The following is a 19,669-nucleotide window of genomic DNA, read 5'->3' as shown; positions in this document are numbered from 1 at the left end:
TGGCTGGGGGTTGAGGACACTGATCCAAGTGGACCATTTTTAGACTCAACCCAGGATTTACAACCATATAAAACAAAGTATACAAGGTAACATATGAAGTTGGTTGCACAGTAATTTACATTACGAAAACAGTGATGCAAAGATACACAAAGCATTGTAGCATTAATCGTGTGAAGTTGGCAATAAGTTGCTAAACGTTTTACAGGCATAGGCTAATAAAGGTATTTGTACTGCATTACACATTTGGTACTACACTATGAAACACAGTAAAAACATATTAGTTTTGTACTACGTGATGAATCATCTATAAAACTGCAAACACTAACAACAGCTCACTATTTTACACTAGGTTATATACCTCAGAAAGATAAAGTTAAGAGCAATAGATGAGAAGGGAAATTGAAGGCATGGAGAGGCTGGGAGGGTTAAGAAGTTAAAAGGTGTGTAAGGAAAGTTTAGGGGAAGTAAAATGTTGTGTATAAGAGGGGTGAAGTTGTGTTGTATCTGTAATATACTGTGACGTACAGCAGCTGCTGTAAGGTCGATATCGTAATGTGGGAATTAGTGATAGCTACTGGACCTCAGAGACATGGCAGCAGTAAGTATACAGGCCATGCCGTTGAACTGTGTTCCAGAACAGATTAAATGATAGTTCTAGCTCAAAAGCAATTGCAGTTTAGTGGAGTAGGAAGTGTTGCAGTTTTTTACAGCAATTAATGATTGGTTGGAATGATATAATACCTCAAGCTATGGAGGCTAGTTTAGAAAAAGTGTGCTCTGCAGATTTCAGACTGGATAGTAGAGTTTGCAAATGTTGGGTAGTTTGAGAAAGGGACCGTAGATTATTGAATGGTAGTTTGTATGAGAGTACCCAGAAGAGTTGCAGAATCTACCATGAATCTTCTATGTTTTTTTTTTTTTCCAGAGATAATGTTATAGATTTCTATATCATACTAAAACATGCTTTTATTAAATGTGATTTTCTGGGATACTCAGTTTTAATCAATGAATGTTTCATCAAACTGAGATTTGCCAAGTGCATTTCAAGTTAATCCCTGTTAACATCACAGAACAGCCAGTGTTTTCAGCAAGACTGCAAAAATGTGAGGGTTTCCCCTTATCCCCAAAGTTGTAAAATATAGTCAGTCATGCAGAGGTGTGTGTAATATGGGAAGGCTTCTCCCTGTAAACATGCCTCTCTTTTTATTTATTTGTATAACAGACATTTTTCTGTTGCTTATTTTTTCAATGAGTATCAATCTGAATTAATTTATGTAAAGGATAGCACTTACAGACAGTGAAAGATACAGGAGTGACACTTTTTTTCAACTTTCCTAGAGGTAATGCTCTCAGTGTGTGTGCAGACATGGCACAGGGGATTGCACCTCATGAAAAGAAGCAAACTAATAAACAAACACATAAATAAAGTTGTTACTCACCTGATTACTATTATGGTTAAGGTGTTTGCTCCACAGACACAAAGTAGAGGGTTTGATTCTCACCTTTGAGACAGAAATTGACTAGGCATAAAATGGCACACAGGGTCAGTTAACTGGGTCTATAGTAGAACATCGAAAGTTTAATGGTTCGAATCACTAAAGGTTGACCTTTAATGATCCAACCATTAAAATTTCGAATGTTCAGAAAAAATAAATAAAAAACAAAAAAAAAAACATCTAAAGGGTGTAGGCAAGGGGGCAAGCCCCCCTGCGCCCCCACACTCCCCGCTACTTCAATATACCAACTCCAAGACCACACTACATTAAAGTAAATGGAAATCTCCCCTTATGGAGATTTCCGTTTACCCGTTCGACTTCGGCACTTTCGCTATACCCATGTCGACAATGTCGGATTCGACATTGTCGGCTTTCGAGAATACAATCGGTAACCCAGTTAACCTAGTAATCAGCTATGAACCTGTTTGACCAAACAGACATAACTTTCCAGGTCTCACTGAAAAGTAATTCAAGGACAAAAATCAAACCTCTCAACTGTCACTGAACTTCAAGAATGTCCCTCATTTTGGCAAATCATTTTGCACTAGTCTTCCCAAAACCAGTAACTTTTTTGAATAAATTTAGTAGATTGCATTCAGCAAACAACAACAATTATGTTTACAGCCTTATGTTACTACAGAAAATCCAGATTAACTGTAACAATATTTAAAATAATTCCGGATTTGGAGCTTTTGCCTTTGAGTATTGAGATAAGAGGTAGCTATTCATTTTGTTTTATTCTCATATTACTCTTTAACAATCCATCTTCTTCCTTACTTCCTGTGTCGATATTCCAGGTGCTTCTTTATATCCAGAACTGATCCTGCAGATACCACCAACTTCCAGCTAGTAAAAACCGGCACCTTTCTTACTCCCATTTCTGAAACTCTAGATTTTTCTTTAATTCTATTAACTCTCTAGTCATCATTATTTTTCTTGTTTAATTTTTTTTTGGCCCTCATCAGCCACACTACATGCTGCTGCTGTCTCTCTATGACAGCACCTGTAGCTTTTTTAATACAGAAAGGGTGCATATCCAGCTGACCTTAGCCTTCCTGCATGTCACTTAGTAACTAGTGTAGCATATGGAAGTTACACATTTACGCAAATGATGTAACTTCTCAGAAACATCTGCCAATAACACAACCCATTGGTTACCAGGTAACCATCAGAGACTCAGTGATTGGCTATGGTTCTGTAAGACAACCCCCCCCACACCCTCCCCCCCCCAGAAGAGATGGGCGAGAAATGGCTTATCATTCCACTTCCTCCTTGTCCATCCTTTCAGTGTGTGGGCTGTTATACTGACAACAGTACAGGCAGAATTCCCACCCCTACGTTAGTGGCCTTGCTTCTGGACTGGTTCAGATCTGTCATTCAGACCCCAACCACGAATATGTGTGACTTTGCTTACAGCTTACTTTTTTGGTTACTTTTCGAGGTACCCACATACTTCATTCCCCCTCTGTAAATAATTACACACGGACTTCTAATAAAAAATAAGGTCACCAGAGTGTTAACACTAGCAGGAAAATATAATATTACTTGTGGCACAAATGTACCCACAGGAGATAAACCCATTTACTGGTTTGCATAAAATGTCAATACTAAACTCATTGTTCTAGAATATATCAACAGTGATTTGAAATTAGCCACAGATGAAAAGAGTCATCCACTGGTCTGGCTTAATCAGGCCACGTTCCCCACTGCCAGAACTGATAATCTAACCATGAAAGTAAACTAGTCTGGAACCTCTCCAGTGCTCCACAAATCATTTCTTCTTGTAGCGTTATTTTTTATTTATTTAATTATTTTACATTTGTTAACCAGGGGTGGCTGACTGAGCCGAAAAGGTCCTTTTTCAGCAGAGGCCCGGGGGAGAAAAGCTCCACATAGAAAAATTACAGATACATTTAGATATTTAGACATGATCAGTATACACACAAATTACAATAGACATGTTTTTACAGTGGTATGCAGAACATCAACAATTACAGTGGAGAGAACACACAAGAAAATATTAATTTAAAAATAAAGGTAATTAATAGATTTGTTGTGTACACCTGAAATTTGGAACACAGGTAGAATACATCATACATAGTACACAGGTACAGTACATACATTGTGCATTAGCCAGTGTTTGTGAGTAAGAGTGAAAACTATTATCAATACTCTAGGTTTAGTATGTGTACCTTCTCCGCTTTAACTAGCCTGGGGAGCAGTCATGGCACTGCCAACTTTGCTTGAGATGTTGCCTAATGAGGTTTTTAAAGGAGGCCTTGGACGATGTGTTTTGTATGCTAGTGGGGAGAGAGTTCCATTTTTTAGCCACTGAACTACTATACAGTGCGTCTCCAAAGCTAATGTAGCTGTTGGTGACATCTAGTAGTAGTTTGCTTGATGATCTAAGAGGCCTTTTGGCTAAGTGATGTTGTACTAGGTTTTTGAGGGCAGGACACTTATTGGGGAGGTAATAGATAGAATGACAGAGGCAGAGCTGATTGTAGGTTAGGAGGTTGGGCAGTTCAAGCCAGTGGAGCTGTCTCAAAGCAATACAGTGATGCGTTCTATATGAGCAATTTGCAGCAAAGTGGGCAATTCTGTTATAGAAGGCTTCCATTTTACTTAGTTCAGTTTTGTTGAGATTAGTTAGAATGGGAGATGCACAGAGTAGGGTGGATAGAAGTTGGGAGCGAGCAATGGCTGATCTTGAGTTGTTGGTAAGAAATGGTTTGATACGGTAGAGTGATCCCAGTTTGTCATGTACTTTTTTAACAGTTAAGTTGAGACGACTCAAATTTAGGTGGGAGTCTATGGTTATTCCCAATAGCTTAGCCTGTGCCACTGGAGTGACTGGAGTAGCATTTGTGGAGTAGATAGTGAATTGACTGTTATCAGTGTTTTTGTTAGAACTGGTTATAATCATAAGCTGAGTTTTCTTTGGATTGAGGATAAGTTGGGCTTTGGTAAGGTAGTTTTCAACATCAGAGAATGCTAGTTGAGTTGTTTGCAGGAGGGTGGGAATGTTTTGTGCAGCACAGATTAGGGCAGTATCATCTGCATACTGAATGATAAATGCATGTCGTGTGGAGGTATGGAGGTCATTTGTAAAGATTGTGAACAGTAGTGGTCCTAAGTTAGAACCCTGTGGGATTCCTGTAGTTATGGGCAGCTGAGGAGAGAGAGAATTTTCCCATTTCACAGCTTGGTACCTGTCAGTTAAGTAGCTTTGAAACCAGGTAAGAGTGGAATTTGATAGGTGATATTGGTTTAGTTTGTTTAGCAGGATTTGATGCGACACTTATTCAAATGCCAAAAAAAGAGTTGGCACCTGCAGACCTTCATTTTTGAGACAGTTTACAGCATCTGTGAAGCAGAGGAGGGCTGTAGTGATTCTATGGGCAGGTCTGAAACCATGTTGAATAGGTAACAGGATGTTGCTGTCTACGAGATATTTTAGCACCTGGGTATGGATGCATTTTTTTAGGATTTTGGCCAGGGGGGAGAGTAAAGCAATGGGTCTGTAGTTATTAAGTTCAGTGGAGGTCCCGCCTTTATGTATGGGTGTAACATAGGATATTTTCCAGAGTTTGGGCACATAGTTTTCAACAACTGATCTGTTTATGAGAGTGAAGATTGGGATAGCAATAGCATCTGCTGCGAGTTTCAAGAAATAGCTGGGGAGTAGATCTGTTACTGTTGATGAGGTTTTTAGTTTGGAGAGCATGCTTTTTATTGAAGTGGTGGAAACCGTTTTGAGGGTAAAGCTTGTATTAGTGTTATTTGTGTTGGGGGGGATAGTGAGGTTGGAACTGTCCTGTGATACTAAGGATAGAACTGAGTTCACAAAGTGGGAGATGAATTGTGTTTCGATGGGAACTTTAGTGTCAGGGGTGGTTGGTTTGGGTGTAGCCTTTTGGGTAGGTTTTAGTAGCTGGTTTACATTTTTCCAAAATATTTAGTGGTTGTGTTGGTATTTAGTTTGTAATGTCGTGTAGTAGGATTTTTTGTCCAGCCTAATGCATTTTTTGGACGGTTGCGCAGTTCTTGGTACTTAGTTAGGCTTTGTGTTTCTTTGTTTTTTTGATAGTAAAGCCAAGCAGTGTCTCTGGACTTGAGGATATGTTTGGTTTCTTTACTGAGCCAGGCGTTTGTAGAGGTTCTAACCATGATTTTGCGCAATGGAGCGACAGTGTCTAGGTGTTGTAGAATTGTTTTGTTGAAATATGCTACAGCCTGGTCAAGTGGGAGGGTTTTTAGAGGGTTCCAGTCACAGTTACAGAGTAAAGTACTGAGGACCTCAGGAGAGAAATTTTTTGTGTTTCTAGTGGATTTATAGTTAGTGGTTTTGCATATGTTTGTTCTACTATGTATAAGGTATATTATGTTGTGTTCACTCAAGGTGTCTGGGAGACTGCCTGTGTGGGGGTACAATGTGGGGTTGTTAGTTACGACTCAGTCAAGGATGGATTCCCCTTTAGATTTTTTTATCAAATCTAGTTGGAATTTGGACTAGCTGCTGGTAACCATGGAGATTTATTAGATTACTTGGTGGTTCTGATATACAGGTGAACCAATCTAAGCTGAAATCCCCCAGAATAAGGGTTTCTTATGAGTATGTGGAAGAACACCATGATCAGAAGTCTTCAAATCTAACAAATCTATTACCAGGTGGAATATAGTACGCAATTGTGGTGAGGACCTTTTTAGGGTGAAGCTGAAGTTGTGAGATAAGTATGCCCCAATTATTGGGGGAGGGGGTAGGAGTTTGGTAATTGATGTACAGTTAAGTTGGACTTATACAGTAAGGCAGTTCCACCCTCTTTACGAAGTGGTCTGTCTTGTCTAATGATATTGTAGCCGGTAGGGAGAACTCCTGAGTTAGCTGTGTTTTTATTTAGCCAGGTTTCTGTTAAAGCAACTATGTCTGGGGAGAAGTGTGCTATTGTGGCCTGGAGTTCAGGTATTTTATTTTTGATACTTTTAATATTAATATTTAGCATTAAAAGATGGCTGGTTTTGCTGCTGTTGTTGATTTGCCCAGGGGTGAAGATAGTGGTGGTGTTATGTTCTGATATTTGTGTTGGAGCAGTTTGTGTTGGACAGGATGACTTTGGGCCTGGGTTGGGTTGGATGTCCCCACTTATGGTGAGCCTGGTGTTAAAATGGTGATACAGATGTTGGAGTTTGGTGATGAGCGTGAGAAAGTATTGTGTTCTTTTGGAATAGGAATGATAGTGTATGTGTTTAGTTCTGAATTGGTCTGTTATGTAGTTCTTGAACAATTGTGGGCAGATATTATTATAATGTGCGGTGTCTGTACATGAGAGTGCATAATATAGTGTTGTGCTACTAAGTTTAGGGATATTGCTAGAGTGATAACTTGTGGAGTTATAAAGAATTATGAGAAGACAGACTAGACTTAGTTGTGTGATAGTCTTGGTTATAAAGTTTAAGTTGGTTCTGGGTGGAGCTGTAGATAGAAATTATAGGGTTGCATTATGTGGATGGGTAAGTAGTGTGGGGTGATATAATAATGCCTAGTGGGAATGAGAGTGGTTGGGAGTATTTTGTGGTGGAGCAAGTGGGTGTGGTATAATGTGATCTGACTTGAGGACCTGTGATTGTTGGAGGTGACGTGAGGTTGAGCTATGGGTGTGGTTGCAATTACTATAAATGTAGAGGTATTGGGGGCGGGAAGGAATTGGGAGCAGGGCAGGGGAGCTGACCTTTGATATTTGGAAACACTAAAAACCTGCAGACCTCACTAGAACTGTAGCCACGGCAGGGCAAAGGGAGTGGCTGCCCCCAGGAGCAATTTGACAGGGGTCATGACTTCAGGTGCCAAAGGTGTAGGGGTGTAATACTGGCACTGATTCTTGCAGCAACTTAAATCTTCTTCCGAGTCCTACTAGTGACATATACGCTTCAGCCAAAGTGCAATCTCAGGTAAGCCTCCTGTCCCCCACTATCAACATATCATTTGTAGTGGTAGACAATGGGGATAAAGTAAAGGTATCTGGACTCTTGGTATCCATTTTTATTCTACACTGGTATTTTAAAACAATCTTCAGCATTATGTAGCCATCCAGATTCCCAAAGCACCATGAAGAAAAGCAAGAGTTGTCCAAAGAACATAACACATCTTGAAAACTTACCAATAGCCAAGCACAGCTACTCCACATGACTCAATGCACAAAGAATAACCTGTCTGCATCTTCAGTAACTGACAGTACCCTAGCCACCAAACTCTCTGCTCTTTACTGAATGAATTAAAGTTTTTTTCAGACTGACAGTGAAACATTTCAGGGTGTACTGATCCTGTTATGGGTTCATAAAGAATAGAGACAAAAAGTGTGGAAAAATGAAAAGGAGGAGGAATGAAGCATCACAGAGTTCACTGTTACCCAAATGCTACAAACTTAATCAGGTTTTTACCTTTCCTTGGCAAAGGCCTTTCACAAAAAAAAAAAAAAAAAATAAGCCAAAAAACAAAAGCACTTTATTCAAAGGTTTGTATCATTTTTGATTAATGCAGCCATAAACACAATAAATAATAGCATGCAGATTTTCTTACCCCTGATGCTTTCTGGATTATCAATAATGAAATTTCCATTCCAGACAACTGCAAAATCCACAGCCAGGTTGCTTATATCCATCCCATCATATGAGTACTGTTAAAAAACAAAAGGAGGAAATGACTCAATTTATCCGGTTGAACACCAAATAATTTCAAGGAACTCAATTCAAGATGGTCACCAGCAGGTATGTTGTTTTTATTAAAAAAAAAAAAAAAAAAAAAAAAAAGAACAAACACATTAGCTCTATGCTTGCTGGGACTGAATTTTGCCATTTTTGTAGTAATCTGATTTTTTAAGGGATATTTTAACAGAAAAAGTAAATAATCATTCAACACACATCAGTGGCTGTTTAGGGAAAAGCCGAGCAACCCAGGACTAATCCGTGGGGAGAAGCACAACCTAACAGAACATTCAGTTATACTAACCATCACCTAACATCAGTGTTACAACCAAACACTGAAGATCTGAAACAGTACTCAAAAACTGATGAAGGAAAAAAAAAACACTAAAAGCAGATCTACTGGAGCTTGAATAGCTTTGTGGAGGGGACAATTTTTGATTTAGGGTGTTCCCTTCTTTCATTTCAGAAGAGTTGTTCTGTTACTGGAATTCTCCATGGAGAATGTTAATGCTGCAGCGTCAGAGCTCCCAGCCACACTGCATGTACGGTCCTTTATGTGGTATTCAGGCCATTACCTCTAGGGACTGACGCTTCAGAAGGCAGCTCAGCAGCTATGTATACAACGTTTACATTACGATGATCCATAACAAAGGTTTTTACTCTCGACAACAACAACAACAACAAGAGGATTCTGGTTGGTATTGTCATGAATTAAGCATATGACCATACTAATGGAAGAAATATAAAACACAAATAGTGCGCAGCCTATATTTACTGAAAATGGTACATTGCATGAGAAATACTATCTGTAGGCATTTGCAGCCATTACAATAGATGGTCTTGTCATATCATGGCAGAAGTGCTGTACTACGAAATTCTTTTCAGACTAACCACTTCATTACACACAACTTTTAAACAGACAGAGTCTACCTCTCAGCATGTTGCAGTTGGGAGTCAGGTGACAGTCATTATAACTTCTGCAATTTTGCAAATGTACTGCATATGTCATCAGGCTACGTGGCCCCAAAAAACTCCTCTTTCTGATAACTTCTTCCAGTAATATAAAGGACCGTGATCACATGTATGAAACGTGCAGTTAAAGCCCAGTGAAATCCATGCTTTATGTAATGAACTACAGTTGATGTCAGATTTTTAACAGTTTAGTGACAGATCACTGCTGTAAATAACCTCAGGTTGAACAGATGCCATGAGATTTACTTCGTTCAATCAAAGTTTATCTCAGTATATAAGAGGGCAACCTTAATGGGAACTGCACCATATCCTCTGGTGCCCTGTCAGATAATGTATTTGCAAAGCCTGGAATATGTGATGCTAATACCAAACTCTGGGTTTAGCAGATACTCTGAATGTTGAATTTATGTGAACAAAAAGGAGTCCTGCACAATATCTGGAATCCCCCCCCCCAATTCTACTATAGAGTTACCTCATAGTTAAGATATGGGAGTGAAATCCCACCTATATCAAGCTTTGTTAGGCACTTTTTGTATTAGTATTTTTTTATGTTTAATTTGTAGTTGTTTCTTTATTTGTTTTCTTTTGTTTAATTAAATCACACTGACTTTGAAAGTTTCTGTTTATTAAGTTTTTAAAACACAGACGTAAGAGAAAATAATACAAAAAGGGCAGCAGACAACATATGAGAAACATGGATGTCAACAGAAATATCAGTCCTAAATGTATTACAGCAAACATATGATGAACATAATTTAAAATAAGGTATATTTAAAATAATATCTTTCTTGCCAGTCTACATTTTTTAAATTTAATATTTTAAACATCATAATGGTGCTGATAAAATAATCAACTGTTAAAATATGAAATATGTTCCATTTCTTATATAAACTCTTCACACTACAGAAATAATGATCAAAATCTATTTTACCTCTTGATATAGATTAAGCAAAAAATATAACATGGCTTGAAAACTGCAATTAGGGTTACAGAAAACAGGCAAGAGGGGGCTAGAATTTACTGGAGAAAATTGGCAAAGGAACCATGATAACAAAGGGGGATATATGTATGCCTCCCAAATATGTAACAAAATCTAGAAGATTTAGGATTTTTGCATGGAAGTGTAGCACGGATATTTTTATGCTCCAAGCAGACTCCCAAGAATTTTTCCTCAGGTAGACTGCAAATGTTGGAGTAGTGATTGGGAACAAAGAGATAAGTGGGAACAAATGTTTGGGTGTGTAATGAGTTGGCAGACTTTATAAAAAATCCCTGCAGACTACTCTATCAGAAATACTGGGTGAGCAAACTGGTGTAACTAGGAAAATGATTTATTTGAGCTGTGATACAGGACCTGAATTACCTGAATAGATATCTAGTGGCTTCCAAAAAGAAATTACTAATAAATGGAAATCAAAGTCTAAACCAACTGTATTAGATGTAGTGAATATAGTAACAGAGATAGCAGAAATGGAAGTAGGATCTTTACAAAAGGGTAGGAACAAATTACATTGTGAGAGCAACAATGCAAATAATGTTTTGTAGGAGGAATGGGGTTTAAGGGAAGGCAGGAATTGAATAAGCTGTGTAATTTTTGATTGACAATGACTGTACAGAAGATTATATGTGACCTATAATGTTTGCAACTGAAAATATGTCAATATGGTTTGTTTTCATTTATATAAATGTATTATTGCCTTTGTCATGAGGAATAATTCAATAAAGATGGGTTTTGTTTAAGAAAACAAAATAAACATTGACTGATAACATAAAATTGTTTTAGTTTAATACTTACATAGTTCCATAATGATTTAAATGGTTTACAAAATCAAACACATGCATAATGTCAATGTTTGCCAGATGTTCACAAAACAAATATTTACACAAACTAGATAGTAAGAAGCCAATTTAGTGGGTGTTGCATATAGATTGCATACAATCACAGAATGTGTAGCGTAAAGTTTGGAAAATAAGATTTTGCCTACAATTTGACTCCATATACATTCCCAAACAGGCTTAAAGTTAAAGGATACATATTACTTATCCCAGACTTTAACTGTTAGGAAAATCCTAAAATGAGTAGAGGAAGTTCCCCAGCACCCTAACCAAATTTTCCCTAATAGTATAAATACCACCTTGGGTTTCTCCTAAAAACAGGCCGCTAGCCTAATGGAACTAATCTGGTCAACAAAGTGTGAGTGAATGACATACTAGATAATCTTCACTACAATGACTGAAACACTGACTTCAATGACTCTGACACAATGTATAATAGGAAGATGGCAAACTGTAGCTATGCATTGTCTGTTGTGGATCCACATCACCACACTGACGACCAACTCATAGGATGTCAGGCAATCATAAAAAAATGAAACAAAACCAGGAAAAATAACATTTAAGCTATGAAAGTCTATACTACAATCAATACAAACATTGTCTAACAATGTCAGCTATGAACACTCAAAACCAGTGAAGCACCACAGATGGTACTTTCCCACGGTAACCATATCTCTATACAGACTGTTGTCACAGTTTTTAATCAGGTAGAAGTTAAGAACTTCAAGAACCGCTACTATATGCTGACATCATAGGCCATGTTATTTATTTATTGACTTACTTTCAGTCATTGATGGGAAAGTGTCTGGGAACAAACCCTTTTTCATCAGATGCCCAAGGAAAAAAGCAGAACAGAAAGTTAACAGTAGCGAAAATAAAGTAGAAATAAAATAAGGTATATAAAATATATTTAACCAGACAGCTTACCCATCCAAATACCCTAAAAATAGATACAGATGCAAGTTGTGCCACACATCAGTTAAAAGGCAGATAACTGTAAATTCTATTTATAGTTGCTATGTATGTTTTAGATTTTTGAAAGAGGAAGAAAAAAATAATTTACAAAACTAAATAACAAGAAAATGTAGTTAGGGTACTTTACATAGAGTTTCATAACAAAATGTATAATTAGAGAGAGAAAGAAAGGGTCTTAAGGCAGAGATAAGAAAAAATAAATAAAGTAGTTAAAAAATTAATTCTTAGGAGTGGTAGAGGTTTATAACACACAGATATCTAATCAAAAGGATACAAGGCCCGAACAACATGTCTTACTGTGGGCCAAATTAAAGCCCTGTCCCTGGACTCAGTAGTCAGTAGCCTACAGGACTGCTAACAGGTGTCCTGTGTCTGGCATACAAGGCATCCTCCAACCTATTACTGATGGACCTTTGAAAATCAGCAAGTCAAATGGCATCAGACATACTCATTCTAGGGATATAAAACTCTTCTGCAACATCAACAGAATGGTTTGGAGGGACAGGTATATCTTGTAGAGAATACCGCTGCTGTGGAACAGACTCCCATCCACAAAAAACAAAGTTCATCCCTGTCCATTTTCAAGCACAACTTACATCTATAGATGGAAAAGAGAGAATTTACCCCAGGACTGCCCCCTGTGCTACTAATGGGCTGAGGCAGCCCCTAAATATTTTATCCCACGCATGGGTCCCTCAAATTATCCATGGTATGAGCCCAGTTTTTCTCATTAATGGTAATATATAATTATCAACCTTGGGCTGGGTAAGGACAATCTGTAAATAAATTGGATAGTTTATTTCAAGCCCAAAAAGGCCTGCAAGGGCAGCTAGCCTAGTACTTAACTATGAACCTATAAGAGGGTAGGGAAATACCATGTATGAAAAGAAAGTGTATTTTACTATAGCTACCCTTAGATTCATAGATTAGTACTAGGCTAACTGCCCTTGTGAGCCATTTTAAGCCTAGCCACTTATTCCTTGTGAGACTCAAACCCTGCACCTTGTGTTTGTAAGGCAAACACCTTATCCATTAGGCCACCCTCCTAACCCTTATTTTATAATGTATTTAAGTACAGCTACTCTTATTCTACAATGTATTTAACTATAGCTACTCTTATTCTACAATGTATTTAACTACAGCTACTCTTATTCTACAATAAGTATTTAACTATAGCTACTCTTATTCTACAATGTATTTAACTATAGCTAGCTACTCTTATTCTACAATAAGTATTTAACTATAGCTACTCTTATTCTACAATAAGTAATTAACTATAGCTACTCTTATTCTACAATGTATTTAACTATAGCTACTCTTATTCTACAATGTATTTAACTACAGCTACTCTTATTCTACAATAAGTATTTAACTATAGCTACTCTTATTCTACAATAAGTATTTGGCAGCAGGAATAAAAATGATAGCTTAGAGCACCTCGAGTTATACCTCAGATATGTTTTATTTTCTTAAGAAAAAGTTTGTGGTTTAATTCAACACGAGTTTCAGTGGGCATACTGGTCTAAATTCTATTTTTCTTAATAGGTACACTGGTCTGAAGTTTATTTTCAGGTACAATCGAAGCCAAATAGGCAAGAAAATTATACTTTTAATAGCAAATCAGACAAAGGATTGCAAATACAGCAAGTAAATGAAATAATACATTACATAACAAATGGAAAAAAGCATTACAGGAATAATACTACACATACTGTCTAGAATAATTATACAATCTTTCTACATATATTACATCTTTAAGACCTGAAATTTCTTACGGGGTTAAGAGTGCGAAATATTATTAGCAGAAGAGAGTTTACTAGGTGGTGTTACAAATGATTTTTAGTTGGGTGTTATTAAACTGCTTCGTTCTCCTCACCAAACCAAAACAACCGTGGGTAACTCCACATTCTGGGATTATTGCTAAAGTATGCAACCAACACAGCAACAGCAGGATCTTTGATATTTGTTCAATCCATTAACACTAAAATGAATTAATTAATGGGCAACAGAAAATTGGAATATTTATTTACTTGCCTTAGTTGTTCCTTTCTGACTACTTAGCTGAAATTTAAGTCCATATGCAACCAAAGTTATCCTTTACCATTTCATAAAGTTATTCAAAAACACACTATACATAGCTGTAAGACCACATTAAAACTTTACATTACCTATATAGGCAGGCAGGCATTGGCTGTCAACAGAGTACAAAACAAGGCACTGACAACTCAGAGCTGGATAAACAGCTCAGGTCTCCAGACCCCATGATTAATGAAATTATTATGTGCAAAGAATGGCAAATCAAGTAATACACAGACAGCATTGTAGATCTCAGACAGCCGAAGACCAGAAAATGTAGTTTACCTTCAGCTACTTTGTCTCCATGTTGTTGGATTTTCCAGCTTAATGGATGGGAGAAGGTGGGGAAAAGATAAACTTCATCACCAACACCACCACCTAAAGTGAGGTCATATCTGCTCAAGAGGCTTAAAACTGTGTGAATGTCCAAGGATAGTGTTGAACATTCTACTCAGAAAAGTAAAGAAGTCTGACCTCAGAAACTGTGAAAAAGTCTACTGAAAAGAATTGGTCTGAAGGATTACTTAACCTATTGTATAAAAAACTAAATGATTTATATAAACTGCAAAAATACAGGACATTTTTGATGGAAGCATCCAGTTTTAAGATAAAAGATTCAGAAACTGTTATTCCGTTACTAACTTGAGAAGTTCATTTCAAATATCAGTAGAAAAAAGTACAAGAGCAATGCTCCTGTTGTAAAAGAGCTAGAAGAACTCCATTCTTGTCAGGTCCCTGATCACTCTCTGCACTGGATATAGCCTGTTTACAGTGGATATAGCACTTGATCTCTAAATAGACCTGACAAAACATAATCCACCAAATCTATTCTAACAAACTGTATTTCACTGAAGAACATTTGAGACGCATACATCTCCCTCCCCAATACTTCCTTCAAGGTCATAGCATCATGGCATTTCATAGCATTTAAAGTGGCACAGGGGGAATGATGTGGGACTTTTCAAACATTAAATGGGTGTGTAAAACAGATACATATGACAAAATCATTGTAATTGCGCAGGAGCTTAGACTCCGAAATAAATAGTACTTAAAATACAATGAGTATAACGAAGTCCATTTTCACACAAATTCATTGTTTTATAGTCTCATGAAGATAATGAAATCAGGGCAAGAACTGATTTCTTTCATTTTGTAGTAAAGCTGTCAATCTTCATTTCTAACTTCTTCTCCATTACAATAAGATTACAATGAGGAACCCAACAAGCAAAACACACATTGTCAGGAAAATACTGACAGCTCTGAAAACATGTCTTCGTTTATTTACCAAAAATGAAAACATTGGCAATTCTTGCCGGCCTTCTTCCTTTTTTTTTTTTTTTTACAATTCAGGGTCAGCGGTTTACTCCCTGCAACTGTACTGCAATGGCCAACCATATGTACTCGATCTAGCATGCAGAAATCTGTCATCCTACACGTGTCCTCCACTCCGTCTCTCTCTTTCCTGGATGCAGAGAAATCTCATTGTAAATTCTGCAAAGCTGCTACAGCCTGGAAATTTGACAGCTCCAGATAACAGCACTGTGATTCTTCTTTATCTTGTTGGTGTAAATTAGTCCGCCTCATCCCCTCTTCACCAGCCCCTCAGACATTCCTTGCAGCCACAAACAGGGAATTCATAGATAAAGCATCTTCAGCAGGTCAGCAATATAATTAAACACCTTCTGTGACAGTTTATAAAAACAGCAGAAACTCTAGTTCTTCGCTTTATATTGGGATACATTTCATTCACACCTTTCAGCCCTTCTATTTTCATTCCTTTCCTATTTATTTACTTTTAGTATGTCTCTCCTCTGCAGAGACATTGAGCTCAGATGACCTTCTTGTACCAAAATAACCACTAGCTTTCTGTATCAATGCAACCATTAGAACTGCTACAAAGTAAATCTCTCTCCCATAATTCTGATAAAGAAATGCTGCCATACAAATTCTCACCCAGGAATAGGTCAGTACCCCCTTTAACCATCACTGCACCAGTTCAAAAACTGCCACAGGTCAGCTGGTATTAACAGCTACAATCCTATGCATGGATTTATGATACAGCCATGTTAGTACCTGGAAAGTAAAGGTAGAAGAAATGTTCAAGGCTAAGAGCTGAACTTAAATTGGAAGTTACTGCAGTACTCTGTTTCCTGATTGATGATTCATTTTCTATCAGCATTCCATCCATTTCGATCTTCTGTTATACGAGTGAGTGATTTTGATTTTTCTGTACTACAGTGTGGTTTCATGGCTGTGATGTCATTTTTGTCTGTTGCTTAGTTCTATCATAAGCGAAACAATACTCTGGCACTAGACAACAAATCTGTGTGTTTGAGAGGAATGCAAATTAGTCTGCTACACATTTTTAAACCATATACTGCACTGCATGAAAGTACTGACATGAACTGAAGAGGCGAATGCATGTAACTGCATAGCTGTTACTATGGCACACAGAGAAAGTTTAACAACACATGGCAGTTTTCTCAGAATAATGTCAGCATTTATTGTTAAAGGGAATTACAGTTAAATTATTATCTTTTCTATTTTAAATACATGACAATGACATGAAAACTATTACATTTGCGAGGAAGCCAGATTGGGTGCAAACCATAGGAAAACCCTATTATTTCAACAACCATTTCTAAACAAATGAACATCAGAAGTAGTTTGATGCAGAGGTTTAAGCAGATGTGCTTCTTGATCTGAACTCTGCAACAATCATGGGTTTGATTCTCATGGCCTCCATTTGCCTGCTGGGTGATTCTGAGCAAGTCACTTAACCAGATGTTGTTTTTGATTCACCCCGGAAAAGTTTCTGTATGTCCAATGGGTCTGTATGTCCAGTGGGTCTGCCTGTTTAACAAATAGGTACTATTGCTATTTAAAGCAGACAATGATGCTACTGTTAAATTCTGTGTACAAGAAGACATGAAGCATGTTACTCATTGTACACACCTTAAATTAATTTTATCCAGCTCAAAGGTACTGTATACATGTTATACATATGGCTGTTCATTATAAATGTGCCAATCCATTCTACATCTTTTTTTCAGGTTTTTTGGTGGTACAGCGGTAGCGTTGTTGCCTCACAGCAAGAGGTTCTCCTGTTCAATTCTCAGCTGGAGTGCCTTATGTGTGGAGTCCCCGCGGTCGAGTGGCCTCAGAAAAACATGCGTGAATGGGCGTGCCTTCCCTGAAGGTTGGTCGTCAGGGTGGCAACTCAGCACCATAAAAATCGACTGCTAATCATTAGTGGACTGGAGTTTCGCTGTGGCAACCCCTAACCGGGAAAAGCCAAAAAGACAAACAAACCAAAGTAGTTCTGTAAACATTTTAGAGAATGAGATGGGCTACATCCGTGGAGATCATAAGCAAAATAAAAGGTTAAACACAAAACAGCAAAGTTGTAAACTCACCCAGACGTACTGTACACTTTTTGTTTGTTTTAATAGTATCTCAACTAAAAACGTACAGTTTAATATTAGTAGTTTAGAACACATGTAGGGGGTTCTACTAGAACAGAATCTCCTACAATATAAATCTAACATTTCTAGTGACAACTTTGGTTACTTTGCAAAATAAATAAATAAATAAATAAAATAAAATAAAACAACTGGAAACACTGCTGAAACAAAACTTTAGGAAATGTAATTTGATGGTCTTTGATCAGAGACTGTGTCCTAAAGGTGAGCTCACAGCTTTCTTTTGGGCATACCTGCTGACAAATGCAAGCAGGCCACTGCTGAAGTATTTGTGTTATTACTAGCCAGAATGCAGTTCACCAAAGAAATGTCAAATGCTTTGACATCCCTGGGACTTTTCTAGTGCTAGCAGTTCCTACAGTGCCAAGGAGAAGATGAATGGAATTACATTCTAGTGCTGCAGAGATAAAAGTAATGTTTCTGCCAGCAACAAAAGTAGGCCCATCGCTATGCTGAATCTATGTCAGGTTCCTGTGTCACCCAAAATATACTTTTTCAAGGACATGGGTAGTATCACAGTGCCTCAGTGTCCCTGCTTTTAAAATGAACACTATCACATGCACAGCTTACTCTTCTACCTAGTCACAGTCAAATCCTTCTCATTTCCCACAGACAAGGGTCACCCCAGGTGTAAATTCAATAGAGTCAATTTCTACAGTGTCATCATCAGAAATAAAACAAGTGATTTCTAAACTATATGTGTAGTTTTCTTTGAGAATCCCGTCTAAAAGCATCATCCATCCCTGTAGTGACAATGATGGGCACCAGAGTTAAATCCTTGACATAAATTAAACTACACTAAGTAACAGGTACAAATATCACAGCTGGCCTTTTGAGTGCTACAACTTAGTTTATTCTCTCTTCAACTTTAACTTGGGATTTTTTTTCTCTCCAGCCATTGCATGTGGGGGAGGAGGAAGGGGAGAATTGTCCTAATTAATCTTTTGATGCCACAATACTACACCAGGTAGAGTACTTTGTCCCAAACTTGTGAATTCACCTCCATGAAAAAATTAAGACTTCTCTTCGACACTATTTACAAGTGAATATATAACTGTCTGTCACCTGCACTATTTACAAGTGACTATATAACTGTCTGACTTACAGAAAATTTTAAGAACACACCAAATATATGCTTTTCAGTCCGTGTTAGATACCCAGCATGCTGTGCATCTTGGAGACCAAATGAATAATTATTTGTCTGTAGCTGGTTGAAATGTCTGTTACTACTGGACAGAGGGGCTGTCCAAATACAAATGGATGATGTGAGGGTACCTGTGACTGATCCAAGGGGGTCCCCCCTCTAGGTAAATCAGTTGACAGTAAGTGTGAACCTCTGATACCTACCACTGGTGACCATCCTCAGTGTTTTATGGTTGACTCATAAACAGATTGTCAAAAGGTGGACTCCTGAATGACCGCAATTTAAATGGAGACCCAACTCCTGGATCCATGAGCTGAGCATTACTGCCTGCTGACTGTGATAATCATAGACCAACTAGCAATGACACAGATGTTTATAATGTACAGATTTCTGATGCAAGCACTGAAGCTGGAATTTCCATGCTGGAGTCATAAAAACTGACATTTTATTCAACTAAGTCACTGTTCACAGTGGCACTTTTCAATTGACAGCTCACCAATGAATAGCAAAAACTAATGCAGATGGGAAAAGGCCAAAAAAATTAAAATCATCAAGTTGGATGGACTGACTTAAGGAGAATGCTGGCACCACTTTCTGGAGAAATATAGGTCATTCCTAATTGATACCAGATCCTTCTGAAAGATGGCATGCAGTAGGGTTAACATTGTTGGATTTGCCTGATGTCTGGTAAATAACAATGGGCATGAAGGTATTGTGTCAGTAAGAAGTCCTTAGTCAGTTCCAGTGGTGCAACAGACGTGCAGTAGTATGTAGGGAAGCGAGCATGCTCATTTGGTCAGGATATAGATATTTAAAGTCATGTTAACTAGAATGGCATTTCTTGATCACATTTAGGTGAATTCTGAAGCAACTGAACAGCAAACAGTGTTGTGAGTGAGATCAATGAGTTTTCAGCATGGAGAACCTTCTCCTTACCCACAAGGTTCCACAGTTTTAGAATTAATATGTATATTCAGAGATGCAAG

General features: G+C 37.7%; 1 protein-coding gene across 1 annotated transcript in view; it reads right to left on the bottom strand.

Annotated features, from left to right (window-relative positions):
- PLXNA2 (plexin A2) overlaps positions 1-19,669 on the bottom strand; it is a 1,613,917-nt gene that overhangs the window by 576,417 nt on the left and 1,017,831 nt on the right. Inside the window, exon 11 of the mRNA XM_044077136.1 lies at positions 8,074-8,170. Within this exon, the coding sequence (XP_043933071.1) occupies positions 8,074-8,170 (97 nt within the window). The remainder of the gene's footprint in view (positions 1-8,073; positions 8,171-19,669) is intronic.

Source organism: Protopterus annectens, chromosome 7.part0 (genome assembly GCF_019279795.1).
Source record: "Protopterus annectens isolate FY-2018-M chromosome 7.part0, PAN1.0, whole genome shotgun sequence".
Lineage (NCBI taxonomy): Eukaryota > Metazoa > Chordata > Ceratodontiformes > Protopteridae > Protopterus > Protopterus annectens.
The sequence above is the reverse complement of the archived record's forward strand: the minus strand, read 5'-3'. Positions and strand labels throughout refer to the sequence as shown.